A 26,825-nucleotide genomic window follows, 5' to 3' on the forward strand; every position below is an offset into this window, starting at 1 on the left:
GTAATGACCTCCCTTTTTATTTATACAGCCCACCCTTAGCCCCAACAGTGATGATATTTCGATCTCCTACCTTCCCCTGGCACATATGTTTGAAAGAGTGGTGCAGGTAATCATATCAACTTTCTTGCAATTTCGAGGGCAGAATTAAACTTCATACTCCTGCAAAGCAAGTAGTCTTGAGATGAGGATGTTAATTTTGGGCAAGATTTTGAGGTGTGAATAATTTGGGTTTCTAATTTAATTAAATTAAGAGTCTCCATATTTTACACCTCAACATTATTATTGGCGTCCCAAGAACAACTTGCCGGGCGCTGGTGTAGTGGCATCTGCACCGGACGTGGAGGCGAGTAGTGCCAGATTTGAATCCAGCCGGCTCCCACATGGTTTCTGTCTGTGCGGGGCTGAGCATCAAGCTAGTAACTCGTCCACGTAAAAAAAAACACAGAGAGATGTGAAAGAAACAGCAAGGTTGCCATCCAATGTGCCACAAGGCATGGAGATGAACAACAACAACAAGCAACTTGCCTGGATGTAATATTAAATTTCTGGGCATTGTTATTTCGGAAGACCTCTCCTGGACCCAGCACGTAAGTGCAATTATGAAGAAAGCATGCCAGCACCTCTACTTCCTCAGGGGTCTGCGGAGGTTCAGCATGACACCTAAAACTTTGACAGGCTTCTATAGGTGTGTGGTGGACAGTATATTGACGGGCTGCATCATGGCCTGGTATGGAAACACCAATGACTTTGACTGGAAAATCCCACAAAAGGTAGGAGATTCAGCCCAGTACATCATGGGTAAAGCCCTCCCTGCCATTGAGCACATGATATGCTGCTGTAGAAAAGCAGCATCCGTCATCAAAGATCCCTGCCACCCAGGCCATGCACTTTTCTCGCTGCTGCCATCAGGTAGAAGGTACACGAGCTTCAGGACTCACACCACCAGGTTCAAGAACAGTTACTACCCCTCAACCATCAGGTTCCTGGACAAAAGGGGATACCTATGCTCACTTGGCACATCATTGAGATGTTTCCATAACCAATCATCTCACTTTAAAGATTCTTTACCTTGTTACCTTATGTTGTCATTATTTATTGCTATTTTTTTATATATTTGCATTTGCAAAGTTTGTTGTCTTCTGCACTCTGGTTGATCTTTCATTGATCCTGTTATAGTTTCTATTCTATAGGTTTGTTGAGTATGCCCACAGGAAAATGAATCTCAGGGTTGTATACAGTGACATGTATGTACTTTGATAATAAAATTTCCTCTGTAGCTAACTTAGTTATTCGCAGGGATCCATTAGCTGTAAAGTGAAATTATATAGTTTTTGCATATATCATTGTCTTTATTTTTTACAGTAGCTTATGGTTAGGATGCAATTTATTCATGGGGTCATGATGAAAATAGCTTATTAAATGGATTTAATTGTATTGTCAGACAGCACTCTACTGCAGCGGTGCCAAAGTCGGGTTCTTCCAAGGTGACATTCGACTGCTGTCAGACGACATGAAGACCCTTCGGCCTACAATCTTTCCTGTTGTGCCTAGACTTCTGACCCGGGCCTATGATAAGGTTTGTTCCTTTTGTAGAAGGTAATATGGACAAAGCAACACACACAGAATGCTGGTGGAACTCAGTAGGTCTACAGAAATGAATAAACAGGTGATGCTATGGGTCAACGCCCTTCCTCATGACTGGAAAGGAAGGGGGAAGATGCCAGAATAAAAAGGTGGGGGAGCGGAAAGGATGATCGCTAGAAGGTGATAGGTGAAGTCTGGTGAGTTAGAAAGGTAAAGGGCTGGAGAAGGAGGAATCTAGTAGGAGAGGAGAGTGGCCCATAGGAGAAAGGGAAGGTGGAGAGGCACCAGGGGGAGGTGACAGGCAGGTGAGAAGAGGCAAGAGGTCAGAGTAGGAAATAGAAGAAGGGAGGTAAAGGGGATTTTATTTACCAGGAGAAATCGATGTTCATGCTATCAGGTCAGGGGCTTCTCAGACAGAATATGAGGTGTTTCTCCTCCACCCTGAGAGTGGCCTTATTGTGACACAAGAAGAGGCCATGGACCGATATGTGGAAGAAGTTGAATATTTTGTTTTTCGAGATGATTATAACAAGGACCTTACATTTCCCTTTCTTCACTTCCCCTACCAGTTTCCAATTAATGGCACAACCTTAGGTCCACTGGTTGGACAGGAAAGAGTATCTATCTTTGTAGAGGGCAATGTCTGATCTGTGTTTCAATGTCACTCACCTTTTGAGGTTTTTTAACTTCTGTTGCCTTTGCCTAACACAACTAAGCTGATTTTAAAAATTTCCAATGCCTGGCAATTTTATTGGGTTTTGCTCAGAGAGTCCCATGTTTCCAGTAAAACTTATGTGAAGAAGTGCTTCCTAACTTCATCCTTGAAGGATATAGGGAGTTCCAGTTATTAGTTTTTGAAAAATTACAGGCAACAGTTTTCTCTCTCAAGTCCATCAAATCGTTTGATCAGATTAAACATCCGAATTTAATCGCTCTTAATGTTGGAGCTTAGGATAACTAATTATAAATTATAATCAAATTCTAATAACATGATTTGTGTTTAAAGTTCTCAAAGATAACAACTAATTTTATCCGTGCTGAAATTTTAATATTCCAGTTTCTGCAATTTTCAAAAAGCCCTTAAAATCAGGTGTTCTTTTGCCAAAATTGTTCAGAAGAGAACAGCTTACTTCTCTGCTTGGTTGACTATTTGAGATTTGGTTGGCTTCTCAGACAGAAAATCTTAATGCACCACTCTCTGCGAAGAGCATTCTGACTGGCTGCACCATCGTGGGGTAGGGGGCTACGGCACAGGATCAAAGTAAGCTGCAGAGAGTTGTAAACTCAGTCAGCTCCATCATGGGCACCAGTCTCCATGGTGTCCAGGATTTCTTCAGGGAGCGATGCCTCAAAAAAGCGGCATCCATCATTAGGGACTCCCATCACCCAGGACCTGCCCTCTTCTCATTGTTACCACCAGGAAGTAGGTGTGCTGAAGGCACACACTCAGTGATTCAGGAACAGCTTCTTCCGCTCTGCCATCCTATTTCTGAATGGACATTGAACCCATGAACACTACCTCACTACTTTTTTATATCTGTTTTTGCACTACTTATTCAATTTAATTATTTGATATACTTGTATATATATTTGCTATAATTCAGTTTTTCCCTATATTTTCATGTATTGCATTTGCCACCAAGTTAATTAATTTCACAACATATGCCAGTGACATTAAATCTGATTCTGATTGAGAAAGGAACTGTAATGGCAAATTTTATTAACTGCCTTTAATGTCCTGCCATTTGAAGTGGAAGTCCCCTGGTAAGTACATAGCATGAAGATTCACAATGACAATTATCGATGTGAATACTGGTAAATTGCTTAGTGGCCAGTGATATGTCCATATATCAAAGGTCATTTGGATACATTGCATTCGATCCAGTCTGCTCCTCACACTCTTTTCTCTCCCCACCAGCCCCTTCCCCAAGGTATTCCTACTACCACACTAAAATCCTTCAGTCCCGTGAACGCAGTGGAGATACTGCCACACTGTTGACAGCTGCCCAACAATGCAGAGTGGGTTAGGAGGGATAACTGTGATTTGGGCAATGGCTCCTAGAGTTCTCTGACATCCTTCTGTATGTTCACTGCTGTCAAGCATATGAACAAACAAATATATAAATTAAAAACAGGTGTAGGCCATTCAACCCCTTCACCCTGCTCTGCATATTAATAAGATCATGAATGACCTGATCGAAAACTCAACTCTGCACGCCTGTCTGCCCGTGATGACCTTTCACCCCTACACTTATTAAGAATCCACCCACCTCTTCTTCAAAATATTCAAATATTCAAAGAATCTGCTTCCATCTGCCTTGCTGAGGAGAGTTTCAAAGACTCACATCTGTCCACCTGAGAAGACTTCAATTTAAACAGTGACCCCCCCCACCCCCAGTTCTGGATATTCTCCCTGGAAGAACTCCTCCCACCTAATCACTTATTATGCTTTCGATGGAGGTTATTTGATCACAGGGCCTCAGCCACCTCTCACAAGAGCAAATTGTTTATTTCCCTGTACGATTGTAATTTACTCTCTCACTCTCTCACACAAACTCCCCTTGGGTAATTTTGCCAATTGCCTATACTGAGCAGTAATTTACAGTTACTAATTAACACATCAGCACCTGGGCCAAACTTGTACAGTCCCAAGGAGACTGTGCAAACCTCACATGGACACACACCGGAGGTCAGATTACTGTAAACCCCAGCTGCTGGAGCTCTGAAGAAGTAGCATTAGCATTCTAACTGGCCGCATCACCGTCTGGTATGGCGGGGCGCACATTGGGGGACTACTGCACAGGATCACAGTAAACTGCAGAGAGTTGTAAAATTGGTCTGCTCCATCAAAGGTACAAGCCTCTATAGTTTCCAGGGCATCTTCAAGGAGCAACGCCTCAGAAGGTGGCATCCATCATCAAGGACCCAATCACCCTCTTCTCGTTGTTATCATCAGGAAGGAGGTACAGAAGCCTGGAGGCACACACTCAGCCACTCAGGAATAGCTTTCTCCCCAACCCGCCATCAGATCTCTGAGTGGACATTGAACCCATGAACACTACCTCAATACTTCTGCTTTCCAATTTTTCTTGCACTACTTATTTACTTTATCTACGAATTACAGTAAATATATAAGTAAACAGGTATACAGTACTTACTGTAATCCACAGATTCTTTTCTCTCTACTGTCATGTTTTACATTGTACTGCTGCCGCAAAGACAACACGTTTCATGACATATGCCGATGATATTAAACCTAATTCTGAAATCCTGCACCAATGCTCCATTCTCTCACCCAGCCTGCTGGAATCCCTCAGGATTTTGTACATTTCAAATGTTCCCTTTCACTCCCATTTGAACCTACCCCCTCCCACCTTCAGTGCATGCCCTGCTATAAAGTCTTGAAAAATCAACAGCGGCATTAGATGTAAACAACTATATATTCCAAAAGTATTTTAATTACGTGTGTAAATTTCAAGGTGTTACTTAAAAACATTGAGTAAAATGCTAAACGAACACAATCACCTGTCTTTTCAACCCAGTTTGGTGACTGTATTGAAGTACCCGTATGCCAGCTATGGCTGGTGTAAAGCTCAAGGAATCTTGGATAGCACAATCTGAAATTTTACACTTTTTTTTATCTATTTAATATACATATATACCTACAGTAATTGATTTACTTTTTTTTCTATATTATCGTGTATTGCATTGAACTGCTGCTGCTAAACTGACAAATTTCACAACACATGTTGGTGATAATAAACCTGATTCTGACTTCCCTGACTTGTCTTGAATGCTGTTTTATCTTCATTTTGGTCTGGTTTGTTGAAAATCTACCATACTGTTGGACCTTACAGAGAGAGGGTATACTTACTCTTATCAATCATTGAAAATAGGTGCTCCTCCAATTTTCTACATCAACAAATTGGGTGAGCTGGTCAGGTTACAAGTATGTTGCACTTGAGGAAGTTAGTGTAGTAATTACAAAATGGATGGACACTTCAATTTTGATTTTTAACTTTTAGTAAATTGTTGACAGGTTTGGGAATTTTTTTTTTGAATTAACATGATGCACAAAGTTTTGTAAATTGGCTCAAAAGATTGTACTTTTATATATTTTAAATTTAGAAAATGAGACAGTAAAATGTGAAAATAATTGTGGGAGCTGAATACTTTTTTAAGGTAGTTATGTATATGTCCCTATCACTTTTGCACAGTACTGTAAAAGAGATTAGAAGTTGAAGTTGACCTCATTGCTTGAATGCATGGAGTTGTTTCTATTTAACCTAATCTTATTACAGCTATTAAGAGAGATTATCTGTACTTTCTACTGAAATGTGCCCTCATTAACCAGTCTTCCTTAATTCAAAACCAAAATATCTATGGTTAGGTAATTCTGAAATCGTATTTATGGTGAATTTATTTTGTGTTGATTTATTTATCATAGGTGCAAGCTGAGTTTCAATCCCCCTTTAAGAAATGGCTATTAAATACTGCTATTAGCAGCAAACAAGCTGAATTATCCAGAGGAATTATTAGAAATGACAGTTTCTGGGACAAACTGATCTTCAACAAAATTCAGGTATGTATAGACAGTTCATCTCATAATGGCCAGAGAGAACATAATTTAGTTGATATTTATCTGTTTATAGCAGTGGTTATGGTGATTATTGGTTCCTGCATGGTGTTTTGGTCATCTCAACATAGCACTGAGCCATACAACTCTTCAGAGGATTTGGATAATAATGAGTACACCTGTCTATAAATGTTTTTTTGCCAGGAAAACACCATGACGATAATGCTTACAAACTTTTATTCTGCAGCTAATTCACCACAAGGTTCATGGTAGAGTGAAAATTGAACTGCTGTAAGAACTCAGTGGGGAGAGTAGCATATATGAAGACAAAAGGCGTGGTCAATATATTGGACTGAGACCCTGCATCAGGACTCAGTAGTCATTTTTAATGAAGATTCCACCATCTGCAGTCACTTGTGAATTTATGGCAGACTAACTGCTTTATAGATGCCAAAAAGAAGTTACGTAAAGGAAGGGAAATCCATTTCCAGAACAATCCATTACACCAAACATCCTTGCATGTTTACAATTCTGAGTGCATTCATAATGAGGAATATTAAATACATGGATTTATCCATTATAAGACTAATGGAGCAGAATTAGGCCATTCCATCTGCTCTGCCCTTCCATCATAGCATCATAGCTGATACATTATCCCTCATTGAAATTTACAACTTTGTAAACCAGAAGTTTACAACCTCTGGTTACAACCTGAACCAGAGGGGATAACTTCACTTGCCCCAACACTGAACTGTTTCCACAAACTATGGGCCCACTTTCAAGGATCCTTCGTCTCATGTTCTCAATATTTATTGCTTATTTATTATTATTGATTTTTTCTTTTTGTATTTGCACAGTTTGTTTTCTTTTTGCACACTGGGTGTCCGCTCTGTCTGGTCTTTCATTGATTCTGTGTAGTTATTGGATTTACTGAGTGTGTCCACAAGAAAATGGATCTCAGGGTCATATATGGTGACATATTTGTACTTTGATTATAAACTTACTTTGAACTTTGAATTCAACCTCATTCTCCTGCCTGTTCCCTGTAACTTTTGATGCCCTGATTATGACTGGCCAAGGAAAAGGACCTCTGTTTTCAAACCCATGTAGCTTTAATGCATTTTTTTGCTGTTCATGGTTATCATTATGGAAAATATCAAATAGTGTTTATTTACACTAATGCATTTAAGAATTTAAAACTCTTGACAAAAGTTAGACCCCACAGTATCCACAGTCCTATATTGCCACTGGGGAGTGCATTGCAATATAATACAACTTCGTTAGATCTATGAACAAATGCAGTTCTTGAAGTTCTAACAATGGAGGTCAATGGATTTTTCAATACTGAAGGATGTGCGGTCAGTATAGGAAAGTGGTGTTGAGGTAAATGATCAGTCATGATTTTATTGTGTAGCGGATCATGTGTGAGGGGTTAAGTGGCCTTTTCCTTCTGTTTCTTATGATTTTAACTGAATGTGTGACTTGATGTCAAACTTTATCTGATAATTGTCATATGAAATATTGAAAGTGATTTATAAATGTAATCTGCTTGCAAATGGATGTAACATATTAAATAGATCTTGGTAACTCCCTAACACCAATACAAATTCTGTTAACTGATACCTCATAGCTTATAAATTGCAGATTCTAGTTTAATCCTGAAAGAAGCAGCTCATTGTGTGTTTAGTTTCAATAAACATTTAAAATGTTTTTCTAAATTGTTCTACCTACGGAAGGCTACCTTGGGAGGACGTGTTCGTATAATGGTGACAGGAGCGGCCCCCATTTCCCCTACAATTCTGACATTTCTTCGAGCGGCGTTAGGCTGTCCAGTAGGTATCGATTTACGGCTTATGTTTTTATTTTTGTTGTTCATTTGCTTCTACTCCAGATTTACATTCCACCCTGCAGATGACTTCTTTTAAAATTTCAGGTCTGCAAACATTTTGAACAATTAAAAGTTTTGTGTAAAAACAGAGCAAAACATTGTATTTCTTAGAATGGAAAGAAGTGGCTTCAAATTTAAAGTTGTTATTGCATTGAGTGAACAAAATGTTGTTTTAGATTATCACAAACATGGTTTTGAATTTTAAAAAATACAACTGAACTGGGATCCTGTATCTTTACTTTATCAATAGATTTTTGAAGGATACGGACAAACTGAATGCACTGCTGGATGTACCTTTTCAATGGCTGGAGATTCTGCAGCTGGTAACTTGTCTTTTAACACTTAGTCTCCATTCCTCTTCTCTCAAAGAAGTTAATTAACATCTTTCATTCGTTTCTTCAGATGTTTGATTAAGTCTGCATATCAATGTGGTATGTCTATTGGCTGTTGAATTTATAAATGGGTTACCAATGAACAGGGGGGGCTGCCCAGAAAAATGTGTATGGGTCTCACAAAAAATAAACTTTAGTAAGTTCATGGATCATCAGCAGTTTGGTCAGATACACACAGTCTTATAGCAGCGATGAAATCCACTTGGTAAAAGGGCTGGAAAGAAACGAGCTATCAGGAAAGAGCTGCTGAACAAGCCTCCAGATGGCAATGGATCAAGAGATGTGACCTGTGGATCAATGCTGCCGGGACACACGCCGGGACCTGCAAACATTTTGTAAAGTGTAGCAGAAGCTTCACCTTCCACAAATGCTCAGTATCTTTTTTTTATGAATAATTGCAAATTTATGTACAAACGTAGATTGTAACTTAAAATCTATATATGCTACATACACAAAATGCTGGAGGTACTCAGCAGGTCAGGCATCATCTGTGGAAAAGAATAAACACGAGAGGTTCTGCAGATGCTGGAAATTCAGATCAACACACACAAGATGCTGGAGGAGCCCAGCAGGTCAGACAGTATTTATAGAAATGAATAAACAGTTGACCTTTTGGACCAAGACCCTTCTTCCCTTCTTCAGGATTGGAAAGGAAGGCAGGAAGATGCCAGAATAAAAAAGTGTGGGGGGGGGAGGGAAGGAGGATAGCTAGAAGGTGATAGGTGAAGCCGGGTGGTGAGGAAAGGTAAAGGGCTGGAGAGGAAAGAATCTGATAGGAGAAGAGAGTGGACGACAGGAGGAAGGGAAGGAGATGATAGGCAGGTGAGAAGAGGCAAGAGGCCAGAGTGGGGAATAGAATCATTTTTTTACCGGAAGGAGAAATCGATATTCATGGCAATATACACTACCTTGAAGGCTAAACATAAAGTTTCATGTACTCTGCCGATTAAGTTCCATGTGTTTTTGTTTACTTTTTTTTTACTATTTGCGCAATCTGTCCTCTTTTGCACCTTGGATATGTGGCAGTCTTTGGTGCTGTCTGGGAATTCTATTGTGTTTCTTTGTTTTGTGAGTACCTGCAGGAAGGTGAATCTCAAGTTTGTATTTGACATATATCCTTTGATAATAAATTTGAACTTTGAAATGGTTAACTGGTCAAACCAGAGGTTCCCAACCTGGGGTCCAGAGATTCCTTGCTTAATGGTTTTGGTCCATGGCATAAAAAAGGTTGCAAACTACCGGATCAAAATGAGAGTCTGAGAGCTTGTATAACTAAAGAGGTCAAAGAAACATTGATGTGGTATCTTGCAGGCAGTCTCTACTGCAAAGAAATCCAGCAAGGTGAAGGAAATGATATGGTCACATCTATTGAAGACAAAAGCAATTGGAAGACTTTTTCTCAAATCATTTTCTTCAATCAATGCAGTAGATTCTAACAAACCTAGTACAAACATTCTTGAGTGAGTGACTCACTCGCCCTGCGCACTAATTGACCAGCCTAGGGGAGAATTGTGATCACAAGCTTTCTTCTGGTACACTGATCCAAGATATTTCCGTACTATTTTTCATTCTAGGCCACGTTGGTCCACCACTTCCTTGCAACATCGTGAAATTAGTTGATGTTGAAGACATGAATTACTTTGCTTCTAAAGGGGAAGGAGAGGTAAAGAAAAACATATTGTAAACTGTTTTGGTTCTTGTATACAAACACTTACTGATCATGTGGGCTCTTCCATTCTAGGTTTGCATCAAAGGTACAAATGTATTCAAAGGTTATCTGAAAGACCCAGAGAGGACCTCTGAAGCTATAGATGCTGAAGGATGGCTCCATACAGGGGACATAGGAAAGTGGCTGCCGGTAAGACTATTTATCCTTGAAAACTTATTCATTGTGAGTAGCCTTTTCTGATCCTGCTCTCATGTCTGTTTGCATTACAGACTCTTAAAGGTCCTGTACTAAATTCATTGAGAAAGATTAATGTTCACTTTAGTGGACCTATTTTATTTGGCACTTAATTGGAACAGGACAAATGGCTGAACATTGAAATATACCTGTCGGGTCGTCATCTCTTTTTCTCCTTTGAGGAATTTGTCCAGAATAGAAATTATATTGTTTGTAGTGCTATTTCTTTGTCGGGAAGATACTTTTGAATGATGACTTCTCACATTTTGAACAAATTCAGCTTTATTTGGTGGTGAGCTTAATTGTTAGTTTTGTTTGATCTAAAGTACAGTGTAAGAATCGGGTAAGAAAAAAAGACTTTTGCACAGTACTGTATTTGTCGCTGTGGATGGGTGAGAGAGTGAGAGATAGTAAATCTAGCAGGAGCAAAGGATGTTGGAAATGGTGAGGGTGGAGCGCTGTGGGAGGTGTGGGGGACAGGTGGCAGAGAAGGAGTGCTAGGGTTGGGTCGGGGGGAGTGATGAGGGTCCAGACACACCCTGGTCTGAGACATCAGACAAGGTCATTTGATTCCAAACAATTGGTTTATTGATCATTACAGAATGTCTCTCTGGTGCTTCCCGCTCCTTCTGCTCTCCCTTCCCCTTTTCCCAACCATGATTCCCCTCTCCCTGCCCCCTTCCCACTCTCAATCCACAATAGAGACCCATATCAGAATCAGGTTTATCATCACTCACGTATGACATGAAATGTGTTTTTTCTTCAGCAGCAGTACAGTGCAAATACATAAAATCACTACAGCACTGTGCAAAAGTCTTGGGGACCCTAGCCAAACAGCTATGAAACTACATTTAATCAATAAACTCTTCAGGCAGTAGCAGTTTTTTAAAAAGAGATTTGACCTAAAATTTTGTATTTGGTACTTGTCTTTCTCCTCAGCTGAATTATTGCAGAGTCATTGCACCGGAGCTAATTATCTCCCAATGCGAAGGAAAAAGTTCTTTTTGTCTCAATCTGATTAACCAATTGCTTATTAACAAGCTAAGAAGTTTGTTTCACCTTGAACAATTAACCAGCCCTGTGCCTCTAACTGCAATGCACCTGTCCAGACAAGTTTACAACTAATGAGTGCCTCAATATTACCTGGAAAATAATAAGCAGGATAATCTTCCGTAGATGAAATGTTTTAGACCGTAAGACATAGGAGCAGAATTAAGTCACTTGACCCACTGAGTCATGGCTGATTTATTATCCCTCTCAACCCCGTTCTCCTGCATTCTTCCTGTAACCTTTGACACCATGGTAAATCAATAATCTATCAACTCTGCCTTAAATACTCCCAATGAACTGGCCTGCATAGCTGTCCATGGCAAAGAATTCTATAGTGTCACCACCTTCTAGCTAATCTGTGTTCTCAATGGATGTTCAACCATTCTGAGGGTATTCCCTCTGGTTTTAGACTCCTCCTTGCAGGAAACATCCTTTTCACATCCACTCTATCCTGACCTTTCAATATTTGATAAGTTTCCATGAAATCCCCCCTCATTCTTCTAAACTCCAGTGAGTATAGGTCCATTACTTTCTAACAAGTGTTGGATGATTTGTGCCGTTTACATTTTTGTTTTCAAGTGTTTATAATGGAAAACTTTGGAGAGACAATCTACAAATAGTTTAGATAGTGAAACAATTTCTTATTTCAGAATGGAACTTTGAAAATAATTGACCGGAAGAAGAATATATTTAAACTGGCGCAGGGTGAATACATTGCACCTGAGAAGATAGAGAATGTGTATATTCAGAGCAGTTTTGTAGCCCATGTTTTTGTGGCTGGAGATAGCTTGCAGGTAAGTCTAAAATTACTTCATCAATCCTTACATTTTAATTTAGTTCCATAGTCATTTTGGATAATGTCATGATTATTATTAACCTTATGCAAAAATATGGCCCATAATACTGTTATGTTTTGTAACTTCAAAACATTAAACTAATTCCAAGAAACTCCTAGAGAGTGAGAAATATGGGTTTGCTTGAAGCAAGGTGTGAACATCACATGGTAGTGCGATGACATATGAAATTAACATATTTTTACATATAACCCATAGTCATTTAAATAAACATGAATGCTTAATCAAACAACATATATGCAAGATTTCTCAAATATTATTGAAATATTAAATACATAACAAATGAGTTTAATCAAAATGCTTTTATAACTTTCCTTTGTATGGTTAAATGAAATATTTTTGTACAAGCTGATTTCTTTTGGAAGGAATGATCTTTTGTGTTTATATTGAATTAATTATTTTATGCCTTCTTTCTTTCTTCTTAGTCATACTTGGTGGGCATTGTGGTGCCTGACCCAGAGGTGCTTCCAGAGTTTGCAGCCAGTAAGGGATTCAAAGGCTCTTATAAAGAATTATGCCAGATTCCGGTATGAGTATTGTTTTAATTTTCAAGATGTTAACTGAACAATTTTTTTATTATGATAGCTCCTGCAACCAGTTGGCATATCATTTCTTGGTTTGTTGAAACTGATGAAGATTTAAATTATACTGATATTTGGGCACATCATTAAAACGGTTATAGTCATAGTTGTAACTGGTTGGATCTTTCATTTAACCTATTTTTGGCTTTTGCAATTGGAAGGATAAAGATGGCTTAATTTGTTGAGTTGGACCCAGAATGCAAGTGTTAATTGTAAAGAAAGTATAGCAGCGCCTTTACTTCCTCAGGAAGATTCGGCATGACAGCTAAAACTTTGCCAAACTTCTATAGACATGTGGTAGAGAGTATATTGACTGGTTGCATCACAGACTGGTATGGAAACACTAATACCCTTGAACAGAAAATTCCACATAATGTAGTAGATTCAGCCCAGTATATCACAGGTAACATCCTCTCCATCATTGAGCACATCTAAATGAATAGCTGTAGTAGGGAAACCACATCCATCATCAAAGATCCTCACCACCCAGGTCATGCTCTCTTCTTGCTGCTGCCATCAGGTAGAAGGTACAAGAGCCTCAGGACTCGCACCACCAAGTTCAAGAACCGTTACTACCTCTCAACCACAAGGCTCTTGGAAAAATAGGGGATAACCACACTCTCGTGCCCATCAGTGAAATGTTCCAATGATCTCATTTTCAATGACTCTTTATCTCTGTCTCACATTCTCATTACTTATTGATATATATTTATATTTGGATTTGCACATTTTGTTATCTTCTGCACTCTGGTTGATCCTGTCATAGTTACTTTTCTAAAGATTTGCTGAGTGTGCCCACAAGAAGACATGCAGTATATGTACGTTGATAATAAATTTACTTTGAACTTTTAAGGTTTTAAACTCATATTGAATTGTAGATGCTTGTCATTAAATGGACTAAAATTGTTCTGATAACTTTTAAGAATCCTGATTATTTAGTTTCCTCTTTGTAAGTAACTAACTATACCATGAGTCTTATTCTTTTTCAATTTGCCCTAAATTCTGCATCACTGCAAAAAAAAAAAATCACAGTGCTCCTGGAAGATAAAGAAAAATAAAACTAAACTACCAGATTGATTCCAATACATCGGATTGCCTTGAGTTTGCCAAAAATATATGAGCTAGTTAAATCTGTAACCTTTTCCTTTTTCTTTCTCCCACCTACATTTTAGGAAATAAAGAAGGCTATTTTGGATGACCTGGTCAAATTGGGAAAACAAGCTGGACTAAAATCATTTGAACAGGTATGTTACAAAGCCACAATTACCAAGTAACTGCTGTGGGGATTAGTGGAGGAATACCATAATAAATGAACTGTTCTTGTTAGCCAACAATTATTAACCCTTCCTCTGCTGCTCACTGTTCAGACTGAATGATTGTTTTTAAACAAGCCACGTAGAAGGGTCAGATTGTAATCTCCTTCATGTAATTATGTGCACATGTACAGTTCTATCCAGTCTGCAGGCTTTAAATTGGAATTGAAGAGCTTATTAAACTCTAATGGTTACAAGACAGTATTTAAGACCTAATGGGGTCTTGTTGGTACCGATTCTGCAGCTATAATCTCGAACTAATCACTATAATATAAATAAGGTACAGGCATCTTCGCTGGTCAATAAATTGGATTTGCTTTCCCAGCATCAAGCTGTCATTAAGGAAGAAATAGCGAAACATTTAGAAAGGAGTGGTTCCATTAGACAGATGCAGCATGGATTCAGAAAGGGCAGGTCCTGTTTGACAAACTTACTGGAGTTCTTTGAGGACATAATGAGTGCAGTGGATAGAGGAGAACAGGTGGATGTCGTATACTTGGATTTCCAGAAGGCATTTGATACGGTGCCGTACAAGAGACATAAATAGGATACGGATGCGTGGAGTCTGAGGAAGTGTATTGGCATGGATAGTGGATTGGTTAACCAATAGTAGGCAGATTTGGTATAAATGGGTGTTTCTCCGGTTGGCAGTCAGTGGTGAATGGGGTGCCACAGGGGCGGTGCTGGGCCCGCAGCTGTTTACCATTTACATTGATGATTTGGAAGAGGGGACTGAGTGTAGCATAGCAAAGTTTGCTGATGACACGAAACTGAGTGGAAAAGCAAATTGTACAGAGGATGTGGGGAGTCTGCAGAGGGATATAGATAGGTTAAGTGAGTGGGCCAAGTTCTGGCAGATGGAATACAACATTAGCAAATGTGAGATCATCCACTTTGGAAGGAATAATAGAAGAGCAGATTATTATTTAAGTGGTGAAAGATTGCAGCATGCTGTTGTGCAGAGGGACTTGGGAGTGCTTGTGCATGAATCGCAAAAAGTTAGCTTGAGGGAAAACAGGTTATTAAGAAGGAAAACAGAATGTTGGTCTTCATTGCTAGAGGGATTGAATTCAAGAGCAGGGAGGTCATGCTGCAACTATACAGGGTACTGGTGAGGCTGCACCTGGAGTACTATGTGCAGTTCTGGTCTCCATACTTGAGGAAGGATATACTGGCTTTGGAGGCAGTGCAGAGGAGGTTCACCAGGTTGATTCCAGGGATGAAGGGGTTAACCTATGAGGAGAGATTGAGTTGCCTGGGACTATATGCCCTGGAATTCAGAAGAATGAGAGGGGATCTTATAGAAACATACAAAATTTTGAAAGGGATAGATAAGATAGAAGTAGGAAGTTGTTTCCATTGGTAAGTGAGACTAGAACTAGGGGACATTGCCTCAAAATTCAGGGGAGATTTAGGACGGAGATAAGGAGAAACAACCCAGAGAGTGGTGAATTCTCTGCCAGGGAAGCAGTTGAGGCTTCTTCACTAAACATATTTAAGATAGTTAGACATATTTTTACATAGTAGGGGAATTAAGGGTTATGGGTGAAAGGCAGGTAGATGGAATTGAGTTTACAGACAGATCAGCCATGATCTTATTGAATGGCGGGGCAGGCTCGATGGGCCGGGTGGCCTACTCCTGCTCCTATTTCTTATGTTCTTCACATTTACAACATCTCATCAGACATATTGAGCTTCTGTGGGTATATTCCCCAAGAAGTCACAGTTATCCCATAGCAGAGTTTGAATATACTGCCTAGTTTTCCTTTGACTATATGTCTATATTCTCACCTAACTGTATGCTTTTGCTTCATGAGTAGAAATTTTTGTTTCATAAGAGTGGAGATTTCACAGCATAGCCCACATAATCTTGCTTCATGGAGTGGAGATTTTTGCTTCATAAGAATGGAAATTTCATAACATAGCCTAGATAATCTTGGCAAGAACATTAGTGGTCGGTACCCCTCTCAATGTCTGTAATGAAGTGTTCTTATGAGTCTCACAAAAGCTGTTATTAGTGACTAATATAGATAACAAGAACTAGTTAAAGATTATCAGCATTGCCTTTCATTTTTTTTCTTTCAGTAGGGCCTTGTACTTCTCATTTTTATCACCTCTTAGTAAGTCATAGAAAAGTACAGCACAGAAACAGGCCCTTCGGCCTATCTAGTCTATGCTGAAACCATTTAAACTGCCCACTCCCATCAACCTGTACCAGGACCATGTCCCTCCATACCCCTACCATCCGTGTACCTATCCAAACTTTGCTTGCACATTGGAATCGAGCTCGCATGCACCACTTGTGCTGGCAACTTGTTAGACACTCTCATGACCCCTCTGAGTGAGGATGTTTTGCCTCATGTGATCCTTAAGTGTTTCACCTTTCACCCTTAACCCATGACCTTTGGTTGTAGTCTCACCAAACCTCAGTGGAAAAGCCTGGCTGCATTCACCCTGTCTATACTCCACATAATTTGTATATCTCTATCAAATCTCCCTTCAAACTTCTATGTTTCGAGGAATGAAGTCCTAACCTATTCAATCTTCCTTTTATAACTCAGGTCCTCCAGTACCGGCATTTCCTTGTAAATTTTCTCTGTACTCTTTCAACTTTATTTACATCTTTCCTGTAGGTAGGTGACCAAAACTGCACACAATACTCCAAATTAGGCCTCACCAACATCTTCCATAACTTTAACGTAACATTCCATCTCCTGTACTCAATACTTTGATTTCTGAAAGTATTTCAAAGATTTCTTTATGGCCCTCTCTACCTATAACATCACTTTCAATAAATTATGGACCTGTATTTCCAGATCCTTTTGCTCCACCACACTCCTGACTTTTTTCACACATTTCTTTACTGCTACAGTCAGATTTGTAATAAAGAGCTGTTTCCAATGCAATTTCCAGAACTGTACGTAACACTCCATATGTGGTCTAATCAGCAATAGTCTTTATTGCTGTTACGAAAGCATCCCCTCTCCCTGTTTTTTTTCTACCTTGAGTAATATCTGTTAATGAATGTACTCTTTTTGGGCTTCCAGTCAGGTCAACTATAACTGACGTTTCGATGACAAACTTGACCATCTTCATTAGGGATGATGCCTGGAGATGTCAGGTCCAGAGGTATTTTTACCCCTGTAGACCATCCCTCCTGATTGGTTAGTCCTCATCCAATCAGGTTTCCACTCTCCCACCTTGCTTACAATCGAATTCCAGTTCTTACTTAGAGCAAGACCTTTGTCTTTGTTAAAATTCTTTCCCTCTAGTTTATTTCAATGGCTTCCTTCACCAGGTGGTCCCAAAGCCACTGGCACAGAACAGCAATTTTTATATTGTATTTTCCTAATGCAATTTTTTGATGCACACAGTCTTTTTGCATTTTTTTTCCTGGATTAACATCATATTTTCACTATATGAATAGTTGGTAATTTCTTCATAATATTGCAGAAAAGTGTGTCAATGAAAAGTTCGTAAATCAAAAAGCCATTTCCCATTCACTTAAATGTGAAATTTCTGGTTGCATTCCAGCGCTTGAGAAATTTAGCCTATACACTTAAAAATATACCAAAACAAATATGAAATAAAACTATTAGCAATTAAATCTTAAGATGATGAAAATATACATAATGTAGACTTTTGGGGTGCTTGATCAATGAAATGTGTAGGATCTTGAGGGTTTTTGATAAGGTAGATAGAAAATTTGTGGGAGAACCTAGGATTAAGCATCACAACCAATGTCCCACACATTTCAAGGTGCTTTGAGGAAAGAGTTTCAAATTTTTTTTTAAACAGAGTTATGATAAATTTTGGAGGTTAAACATTATAGCTCTACTAAGGTCGCCACAATCTCTTGAGCTGCCTTTTTCAGAACACTAGGGTGTAGTCCATCTGGTCCAGTGACTTCACAACTTTCAGCTTCCCAAACACCTTCTCCTTAGTAATAGCAATGGCACTCACTTTGGCACATAAAGAACAAATGAATGATTGACACTTGCAAAACAATATTTTTAATGGTGTTTTATCTATTTCCGGAAACATTCCAATCAGCCATGGCTGGCTTTGAGCTGACTGTACGGGTATTTTCTGAGAAACATTGCTTTCTTTTTAAATTTTGCATAACGATCCCCCTTTATCCTGAAACCTCATTAAACTTGGATGCCTGCCATTCATTCTGACCTTCTAGCCACATGTGTAATTAATTTTCTTTTCTCCCTATCTCTACATTTTGTAACACATAATGAACTTAGAGGTAACATTCTGCTTTTGGTATTGGTACGAGACGCCAGTCTTCCAAATATTGTATCACTTGTCTTGCAGATCCAGTGCTCCAAGTTCAATGCTGAGCTTCAGTGCTATCTGTATAGGCTCTGAACATTCTCCCTGTAACTGTATGGGTTTCCTGTGCATGCTCTGGATTCCTTCCACACCCCATAGACTACAAGATATAGGAGCAGAATTAGGCCATTTGGCCTATTGAGTCTGCTCCACCACTTCATCTTGACTAATCCACTTCCTTCTCAGCTCCAATCTCTTGTCTTCTCCCCATATCCTTTCATGCCCTGTCAGATCAAGGACCTATCAACATCTGCCTGAAATATATACAAAGACTTGGCCTCCCTGGCTACCAATGGCAACACATTCCACAGATTCACCCCCTTCTAGCTAAAGAAATTCCTCCTTATCTCTATTCTAAATGGATGGAGTATTCCAAAGGACTGTTGGTTGATTGGTCATTGAGTGGCAGTCTTTGTCAAAAATGGTTTGTGTAAATACTGGGTTTAGTTTCATGAACCAAATATGAAGTGGAATCAATTATGTCAAGCATGTGGTCTCAAGGCATCTGTGTCTACAAGGTGCAGCTGTCAAATAATCAGTATTGATCTTGACTCAGCTGCATTTGAGATTCAGTTGCTGCTTATTACTTATCAATAATGTTGGCCTGGAAGCTCCCACAATGTCACCGTGGGGTACCATAGAAAATGGTCTGGACAGAGCAGCTGAAGTAAGTTTGGTCTGATGGGGAGAACATAGAGAGTTGTATTAAGACAATGGATTGATCAAAGGCTGCCTTCTTTGGTGTATTGAGGCAGTTAACAGTTAAAGTTTTAATGCACATCAAAACCTAACTGTTAACTGTCCCAATACAGTATACCAGGGGTGATAGGTTCGTGGCCTAAGGTAGAAGGAGTCAATTTTAGAAAACCTAGCACATTTATTTTTCAACATAGTCCCCTCCTACATGTACACACTTAGTCCAGCGGTCATGGAGCATACAGATCCGTTCTTTGTAGAAGTGGTCCACAGCAGGGGTGATTGATAAGTTCGTGACCCACGGTAGAAGGAAATGAATTATTAACTTCAAACTTTCTGTATTATCACTCAAAGAGTTGAACTCCACGTGCATGTAACAAGAGCGTCTTGGACCTCCAGGTGGTCCACAGCAGGGGTGATTGATAAATTCGTGGCCTAAGGTACAAGGTGAGTTATACAGCTCTTGTTACATGCACGTGCAGTTCAACTCAGTGCAAATGCAGAAAGTTTGAAGAACTCATCTCCTTCTACCTTAGGACATGAATTTATCAACCACCCCTGCTGTGGACCACTTCTACAAAGAAGGGATCCGTATGCTCCACGACCGCTAGACTAAGTGTGTACATGTAGGAAGAGCCTATGTTGAAAAATAAATGTGCTAGGTTTTCTAAAATTGACTCCTCCTACCTTAGGCCACAAACTTATTACTAAAATACGAGGGGTGATTGATAAGAGATAAAACTGTATATCCAAATAGTGTAATTTTGACTCGTAACCATTGATTCAACTTGGTTGCTTATTGACATTGTAAGAGTGCACAGATTTTTGATCTAAATGCTTTCATGGTCTTTTCCAGGTAAAGGACTTGTACCTGCACACAGAGATGTTCACTATTGAAAATGGACTCTTGACCCCAACACTGAAGGCTAAAAGATCAGAACTAAGCAAATTTTTCAAAAAGCAGATTGACCATCTCTATGGAAACACACAGGCATAGGTTTCCTCCAGTACATTGACAATGATAGTTTCATATCTTGGACATGTTGAAAAGAACATTGTTAATGTAGACAGTGCTGAAATTCTTTTTCCACAAAAAAATGACTTTTTTTCCCAGATAACATGTTTGTGTTTGTCATATTTCAAAATGAGTCCTGTTAAAATGGTATTTTATAACAGCTAGAAGTGACAAAATAAATGTTTGCTGGTCAAGAAGCCATGGGAGCCATTATTTGACCCATTGAATAAAATGGAGCATTTTATTCAACATATGAAAAGATTTTGGTTTTAAAAAATTCTTTGTTTATGATATTAAATCCAAAAAAAGACTACCTATATTTCAGATAATCCTTTCATACACAGGAATTGATGATACTAAACTCCACTTCAATGCACACTTGCCTAGACTTCTGCTCCTGGTGGGGAATTAAATGATTTAATCCTACATACATGAAAAGTACAATCAGGCAAAATAGTCAGAGGTGGCTAAATCTTAGGAGAAATACCGCTGAGGCCCACCTAAAGATGCCCCGACAGGCTTTTGCTGGAGAGTGAGAGCCCATTGGACCCTACACCAGAACAGGTCGTCGTTCTCGTTACTTACTGCAGCAACCTCTCACTCCCTCAATGGAAAGAGAGAGCCTGTCTGAGATACCAAAGTGCTGTGTTATGGACTGTAGTTTTTCGGTGGACTCTAGAGTAAGATCGCTTTGGGGGCTTTTGCTATTACTTGCACGGTGGGGGGTGTGGGGGCATTGTTTCTGTTGATGCAAGTAGGAGAGGGGGAGGGTCGATACTTGTGCAATGGGAGGGTGAGGAGGGCTTCAGTGTTCTGGTGTTCCTATAATTCCTTCTATGGGGTTTCTTTCTTTGTGGATGTCTGTGAAGAGCAAGGATTTCAGGCTGTATACATTCTCTGATATTAAATGGAACCATTTGAGTGCCTGCTGTTTTTTAAAAATGTCAAAAGCATTTAAACCATTTTGAATTGTTTTGAAATATGTATAATTTAAGCATGCTACTTAATCCTTTAAAGTAATTAAAAGTATTAATATAATTCAAATATGCTTATCTATAAGGTGCATATGCTTACGTGCTGGCATTAAACTGAGGGACCACAGCCAATGCATCTGATTGTCCAAAAAGCATAATGATATATTGCTACTGAACTTAGTATTGAGTGGGAATTTTTTTGATGCTAGTGGAGCCTTGAGTGGCAGAGAGAGAGTTATAAATCAGTTTCATTTTGGTATCTCATTCTCATACAATGGATGAACTAGGAAAAGTGACGGATAGTCTGGTGCTCCCGATGCAGCCGCCTCTACATTAGTGATAAGCGTCGTAAATTGGGGGACTAGTTCGTCAGCACCTTCACATCATCCACCACTAGTCAGTCTTCCCAGTGGCCAAACATCTTAATTCGGATTCCCACTCCCACATGCTGGGCTATAGCCTTCCCTTGTGCCAAGATGAGGCCACCCTCAGGGTGGAGGAGCAACTCCTTGTATTCCTCTGGGTATCCTCCAATCTGATGGCTTAAATATTGATTTCTCCTTCTGGTAAACAAATTCACCCCTCCCCCATTCCCCTATTCACCACTCTGACTTTTGCCTCTTCTCACCTGCCTATTACTCCCCCCTGGGTCATCCCCTCCTTCCCTTTCTCCTATGGTTCACTGTCCTCTCCTATCAGATTCCCTCTCCAGCCCTTGACCTTTCCCACCCACACGTTAACCTCTTCCCACTCCACCCACCTTTTCATTCCCGTGTCTTCCCACTTTCTTTCCAGTCCTGAAGATGGGTCTGAGCCCAAAGTGTTGACTGTCTGTTCATTTCCATAGATGCTGCCTGTCCTGCTGCATTTTGTGCGTGCTGTGATGGATGGCGTTTTTTGCAGGACTATGTCTGAACCTGGGCCACTGGTGCTATAAGACAGTAGCTATACTGTGCTACTGCACTACCATGAGGTTGAATACTGCTGAAAAGAAGAAAACTCAAGGTGATAGGTGGAACAGGGAGGGCACGGCGAGTGGATCATAGGAGAAAGGGGGCGGAAGGGGTTGTATGGGGAGGTGATAGGCAGAGAGGAAGATAAGAGGCCAGAGTGGGGAATAGAAGAGGGGAGGGGGAGGGTTTTTTTTAAACCAGGAGGAGAAATCAATGTTCATGCCATCAGGCTTGAGGCTACCTAAGAATGAGGTGTTGCTTCCACTCCACCCTGAGTGTGGCCTCATTGTGGCAGAAGAGGCAGCCATGGACCATCATGTCAGAATGGGAAGGGGAATGGCATGGTGAGGAGAATAAAGAGATGAGTTTATTTTATTATTGAGAGATACAGCACAGAATAGGCTCTCTGTCCATTCAAGCCACACCACCCAGCAACCCCCAGTTTAACCCTAATCTAATCATGGGACAATTTTCAATGACCAAAGGGAGATATCAGCTTAATAGCAGTGTCCCAAAGAATTATTGTCCTCCTTTCAATTGTAATATCAGTTATCAGTTATTTGCTGATGGTTCCGCTGTGATCTTTTCTTCTGTATTGCCTTGGATAATGAAAAGTGTAGGCTTAACAGGAAAGTAACTAAGTATCCTGAGGCTGGTGAGGATCTGCTTTAAGAGGGTGACAGATTCAGAGTCATAAGTATTAGTGTTTTATAGTATTAATTTACTGCTATAAACAGGAAACCCATGGACCAAGAGCAGGAAAATGCATTTAGCAATTTTTATTTTGATAGGTATAGACATAATGGATCTGACCTCCATTCAAGGCCCCAAACAATCCCTCCAGGTGAAGCAACACTTCCTCTGCAAATCTGTTGGGGTCATCTACTCCCGATGTGGTATCCTCTACGTTGATGAGACTCAACTTAAAATGGGAGACTGCTTTGTCAAGTACCTCCACTCCATCTGCCAAAAGTGTAATTTCTCAGTGGACAAACAATGGTCCATGGCTGCCTTTTTTGCTACAATGAGGCCTCTCTCAGGGTGGAGCAACACCTCATATTCTGTCTGGGTAGCCTCCAACCTAATGGTATAGACATTGATTTCTCTTTCTGGTCATTTCTATTCCCCACTCTGTCCTCTTATCTCCTCTTTCTGCCTATCACCTCCTCCTAGAGCCCCTTCTCTTTCCCTTTCTCCTATCAGACTCCTCCTTCTCCAGCCCTTTGCCTTTTCCACCTATCACCTCCCAGCCTCTTACTTCATCCCCCCCCCCCCCCCACACACACCCGGCTTCACCTACCATCTTTTAACTTGTCCTCCTTCCCCTTCCCTCCCCCAACTTTTAACTCTGGTATCTTCCGCCATCTTACCTGAAGAAGGGTCTCTGCCTGAAACATGGACTGTTTATTAATTTCCATAGATGCTGCATTCCTGCAGCATTTTGTGAGTGTTGCTCTGGGTTGGCTGGACCATTTTTATGTACAACAATATTGCTCTGATACATACAACTGATTCTGCAATTTCTGAGATCACTGATGTGAAGAGAGTCTCATTTTCATCTATCTCTTTTGGATTTCCAAAGTAACCATATACTCCCAATCACATTTCCCCCGCTCCGACTTGTACCAGAATCCACTTTCCTGGCAGCAGCATCTTCCTTGAAATTGCAGGAGCCCAAAACTTGTCCTTTTACCAACCTGTTACCTGAAGCCTCAGACACATCTTATAAAGCAGAAATTTATTGGTTATTCTGTTCAGTACAAAAGGGTTACATTGTACCCACTAAATTCAGATTGTTTCCATTTTGTGGAATCCCTCCAGTCATTCTACTGGTAGAATGCTGAATTTCTATCTGTCTTTATTTTACCTCTCTAGCCCAGGTTCATTGTGAAATCCACCTACCTTTGCTCCAAAATAGCTTGAGGAAAATAACCTCATCTTCCAAATAGGCACATTCCAGTCTTCCAAATCCAATAATGAGTTTATCTTCTGCAGATAACTATTGTATTCTCAATTCTGATTTCCAGCATCCACTGCACATTCTTCTATACATTTCAAATTCTTCATTCTGAGGCCCAGTAGTGTAGTGGCTTGCACAGTGCTTTACAGCAGGGGTCGCCAACCTTTTGTGCACCGCGGACCAGTTTAATATTGACAATATTCTTGCGGACCTTGCGTGCGTTCAAGTTCAACAGTGGGTGTGACAGGGAATGAGGAAAGGTGCAGCTGACTCACATCAGTTCATATCGCCAAATCATATTGTTTCCTCGCGGCCCGGTAGCACATGCTTGCAGGCCAGTGGTTGGGGACCGCTGCTTTACAGTACCAGTGACCCACATTCAATTCCCGCGGCTGTCTGTAAGGAGTTTATATGCTCTCCCTGTGACCGTGTGAGTTTCCTCCCAGTCTAAAAACCTACCAAATGGTGGGTTAATTGATCATTGTAAATTGTCCTGTGATTAGGCTATGATTAAATTGGTGGATTGCTGGGCTGCGTGGCTTGAAAGGGCTTATTGCACGTACTATTTCAATAAATGGTTAAATAAATTTACACACCTACAGACAACCTTTTCTTCCCCCGACCCATTATAATTCCCCTTTGACACAACATTATCACTTTTTTTGAAAATCATGCGTTCCTGTCTGCATTCCACCTGACCACAGCCTCCTTTGTTTCTGTGCTACCATTCCAAGGACCTGAACACTTCTCAGATGAAGCAGCAATTCATTTGCTCTTCCAATTTAGTATTTGATGTTCATGGTGTGGTGTCCTTGAAGAAACCAAACAGATTGGATTATGCTCTGAGCAATAATCCACTCAGTTTACAAACGTTTCTGTGAGCATAACTAATGTTTGCCAGTCTTTGTTTCTGTTTAGTCTTTTTTGTAAATTCTATTGATTTTTTTTTCCCTGTAAATGTATGCAAGAAAATGAATCTCAAGGTAGTATATGAAAGCATATACATACTTTGATAATTCCGCTTTGAACTTTGTTGCATTCTATTACGAGTTTTTATTTTCTGAAAATATCCTTTGAAACAACATTGTTTTTAGGTATGTTTGGGAAATCAAAGTTTGCATCATCCATTGAACCCGCTTCCATCTACAGTCTGCCTTACTTCAAAAAATTCCAATAAATTAATCAGATTTTCTTTTATAAAGTGACATTGACTGACTGCCATGAATTTAAAGACACTGCTAAAAATTGTCTTAATAAGGACTTGTAACATTTTCCTTAATAACAGATGTAAAGCTGACTGGCCCATACTTTCCAGCTTTATCTCTTTGAATAAAGGAGTTGCATTTGACATTAAGATTACTCATTTAGGGAAACTTAGGCAAGTTACATTTTTTAACTACAGTATGTAATCTCTATTCCAGAATTATATTGTTTTCCCCTTCTGTCCTCAGTTAAGTACAACAGGGCTGTATTGTACCTCCATACTAACTGATTTTGAGTAGAACTTCACTCAACAACTCAATTTCCATTCTCTCCTTTCAAAAAAAGATTTTGTTTTTCTTATCCTTTTAGTTAATCTGTCTATACTCATTTGTAACCTATTTTTGTAGCCTTCTATTCAAATTATTAATAGATTATGAAACACTGAATAAATCATTAACAGGTACTTCTGATGTTTCATCAGTATAATGAATCCAGACTGAGATCACCAATACCATGAATGCTACACTCTATCCTCATTATATGCGGGGGATAAGTTCCTCTCAGTCGACGCATAATGTGAAATCGCATAATATGAATAATTATTTAAATGGAGAAAATAGGGATGCATTCCAGAGGGCTTCCTAAATAGGTTTTATCTGTAATTTATTCACATTTTCATACCAATATGACACAAAGGCAGTACCGCAAGACATTTGTATTATATTTCATTAATTGAAGGTAATGTTCAATGTAATAAATCATAGAAAGTTGACATCCTAGGGTGTACAGTACTCACCAACAGTGGCAGGTGTGTTCGGTCTGGGAGATGAGTGGTTGTGGTGGTGTCGGGCAGCTTTACATGGATAAGGTGGATGGTTGTGGTTGTCAGGATAAAATCAAGCACAGCAAGGGGTGAAGGAAGACTCACAGAACTCTTAGAACTGCCGGCAGCAGGAGATGACATCGATTTGAAGAAAGTGATGAGGGTTGTTTGCTTGGCAGCATAAATTTGCTTGTAGGGAAGAAGGGTTGACGGCAGGGAACGACTGAAATGCTGACTCCGTTCTAAACTCGGGTCCATGTACATCGCCATTTGTGCCAAGTGTTCCGACATCCACCATTCCCTCACCGTTGGTAAACTCCCGGGATTTTCAAAATCGTATGTTGCTTGCAGCATCTGAGATAGTTCGCCGTAAAAAAAAATACACACGCTTGAATGTGGATCATTCCTTGGCTGAGTGGTTGAATCAGCGATGTGTTAAGCGGCAGGAAGCGCACTGTTATGTTAGGATGAATGCTGCCCAAATGTTTAGGATGGGCTGGCGCATTGACAAGCAACAAAAGAACTTTAAAGGCAAGATTCTGTTCCCGGCAGTAGCGTCCCAAAGCTGTGTTACCTTCAGCTGATACTGCGCTGTTTATAATTTCCAACTTTTTTCAAGTGTTAAAGTGGTTCCCTGCTGCTCCGCTGATGGCCCAGGACATAACGTCGGATGTTTAGGAGGCATAGTTAAATATTTCAAGCGCAAAATCACTGCACCG

The 26,825-nt window shown here is 39.9% G+C and overlaps 1 protein-coding gene across 2 annotated transcripts in view; it reads left to right on the plus strand.

Annotated features, from left to right (window-relative positions):
• The window catches only part of acsl5 (acyl-CoA synthetase long chain family member 5), a 114,007-nt gene extending 93,617 nt beyond the window's left edge, over positions 1-20,390 (plus strand). For both annotated transcript variants that reach the window (XM_072239533.1, XM_072239534.1), the window contains 11 exons: positions 29-106; positions 1,442-1,576; positions 6,032-6,166; positions 7,897-7,992; positions 8,299-8,371; positions 10,015-10,103; positions 10,182-10,298; positions 12,044-12,187; positions 12,673-12,774; positions 14,001-14,072; positions 20,035-20,390. In XM_072239533.1, the coding sequence (XP_072095634.1) occupies positions 29-106; positions 1,442-1,576; positions 6,032-6,166; positions 7,897-7,992; positions 8,299-8,371; positions 10,015-10,103; positions 10,182-10,298; positions 12,044-12,187; positions 12,673-12,774; positions 14,001-14,072; positions 20,035-20,175 (1,182 nt within the window). In that variant the 3' untranslated portion in view covers positions 20,176-20,390. The remainder of the gene's footprint in view (positions 1-28; positions 107-1,441; positions 1,577-6,031; positions 6,167-7,896; positions 7,993-8,298; positions 8,372-10,014; positions 10,104-10,181; positions 10,299-12,043; positions 12,188-12,672; positions 12,775-14,000; positions 14,073-20,034) is intronic.
• The last annotated feature ends 6,435 nt before the right edge of the window (positions 20,391-26,825 follow it).

Source organism: Mobula birostris, chromosome 21, assembly GCF_030028105.1.
Source record: "Mobula birostris isolate sMobBir1 chromosome 21, sMobBir1.hap1, whole genome shotgun sequence".
NCBI classification, from domain to species: Eukaryota; Metazoa; Chordata; class Chondrichthyes; order Myliobatiformes; family Myliobatidae; genus Mobula; species Mobula birostris.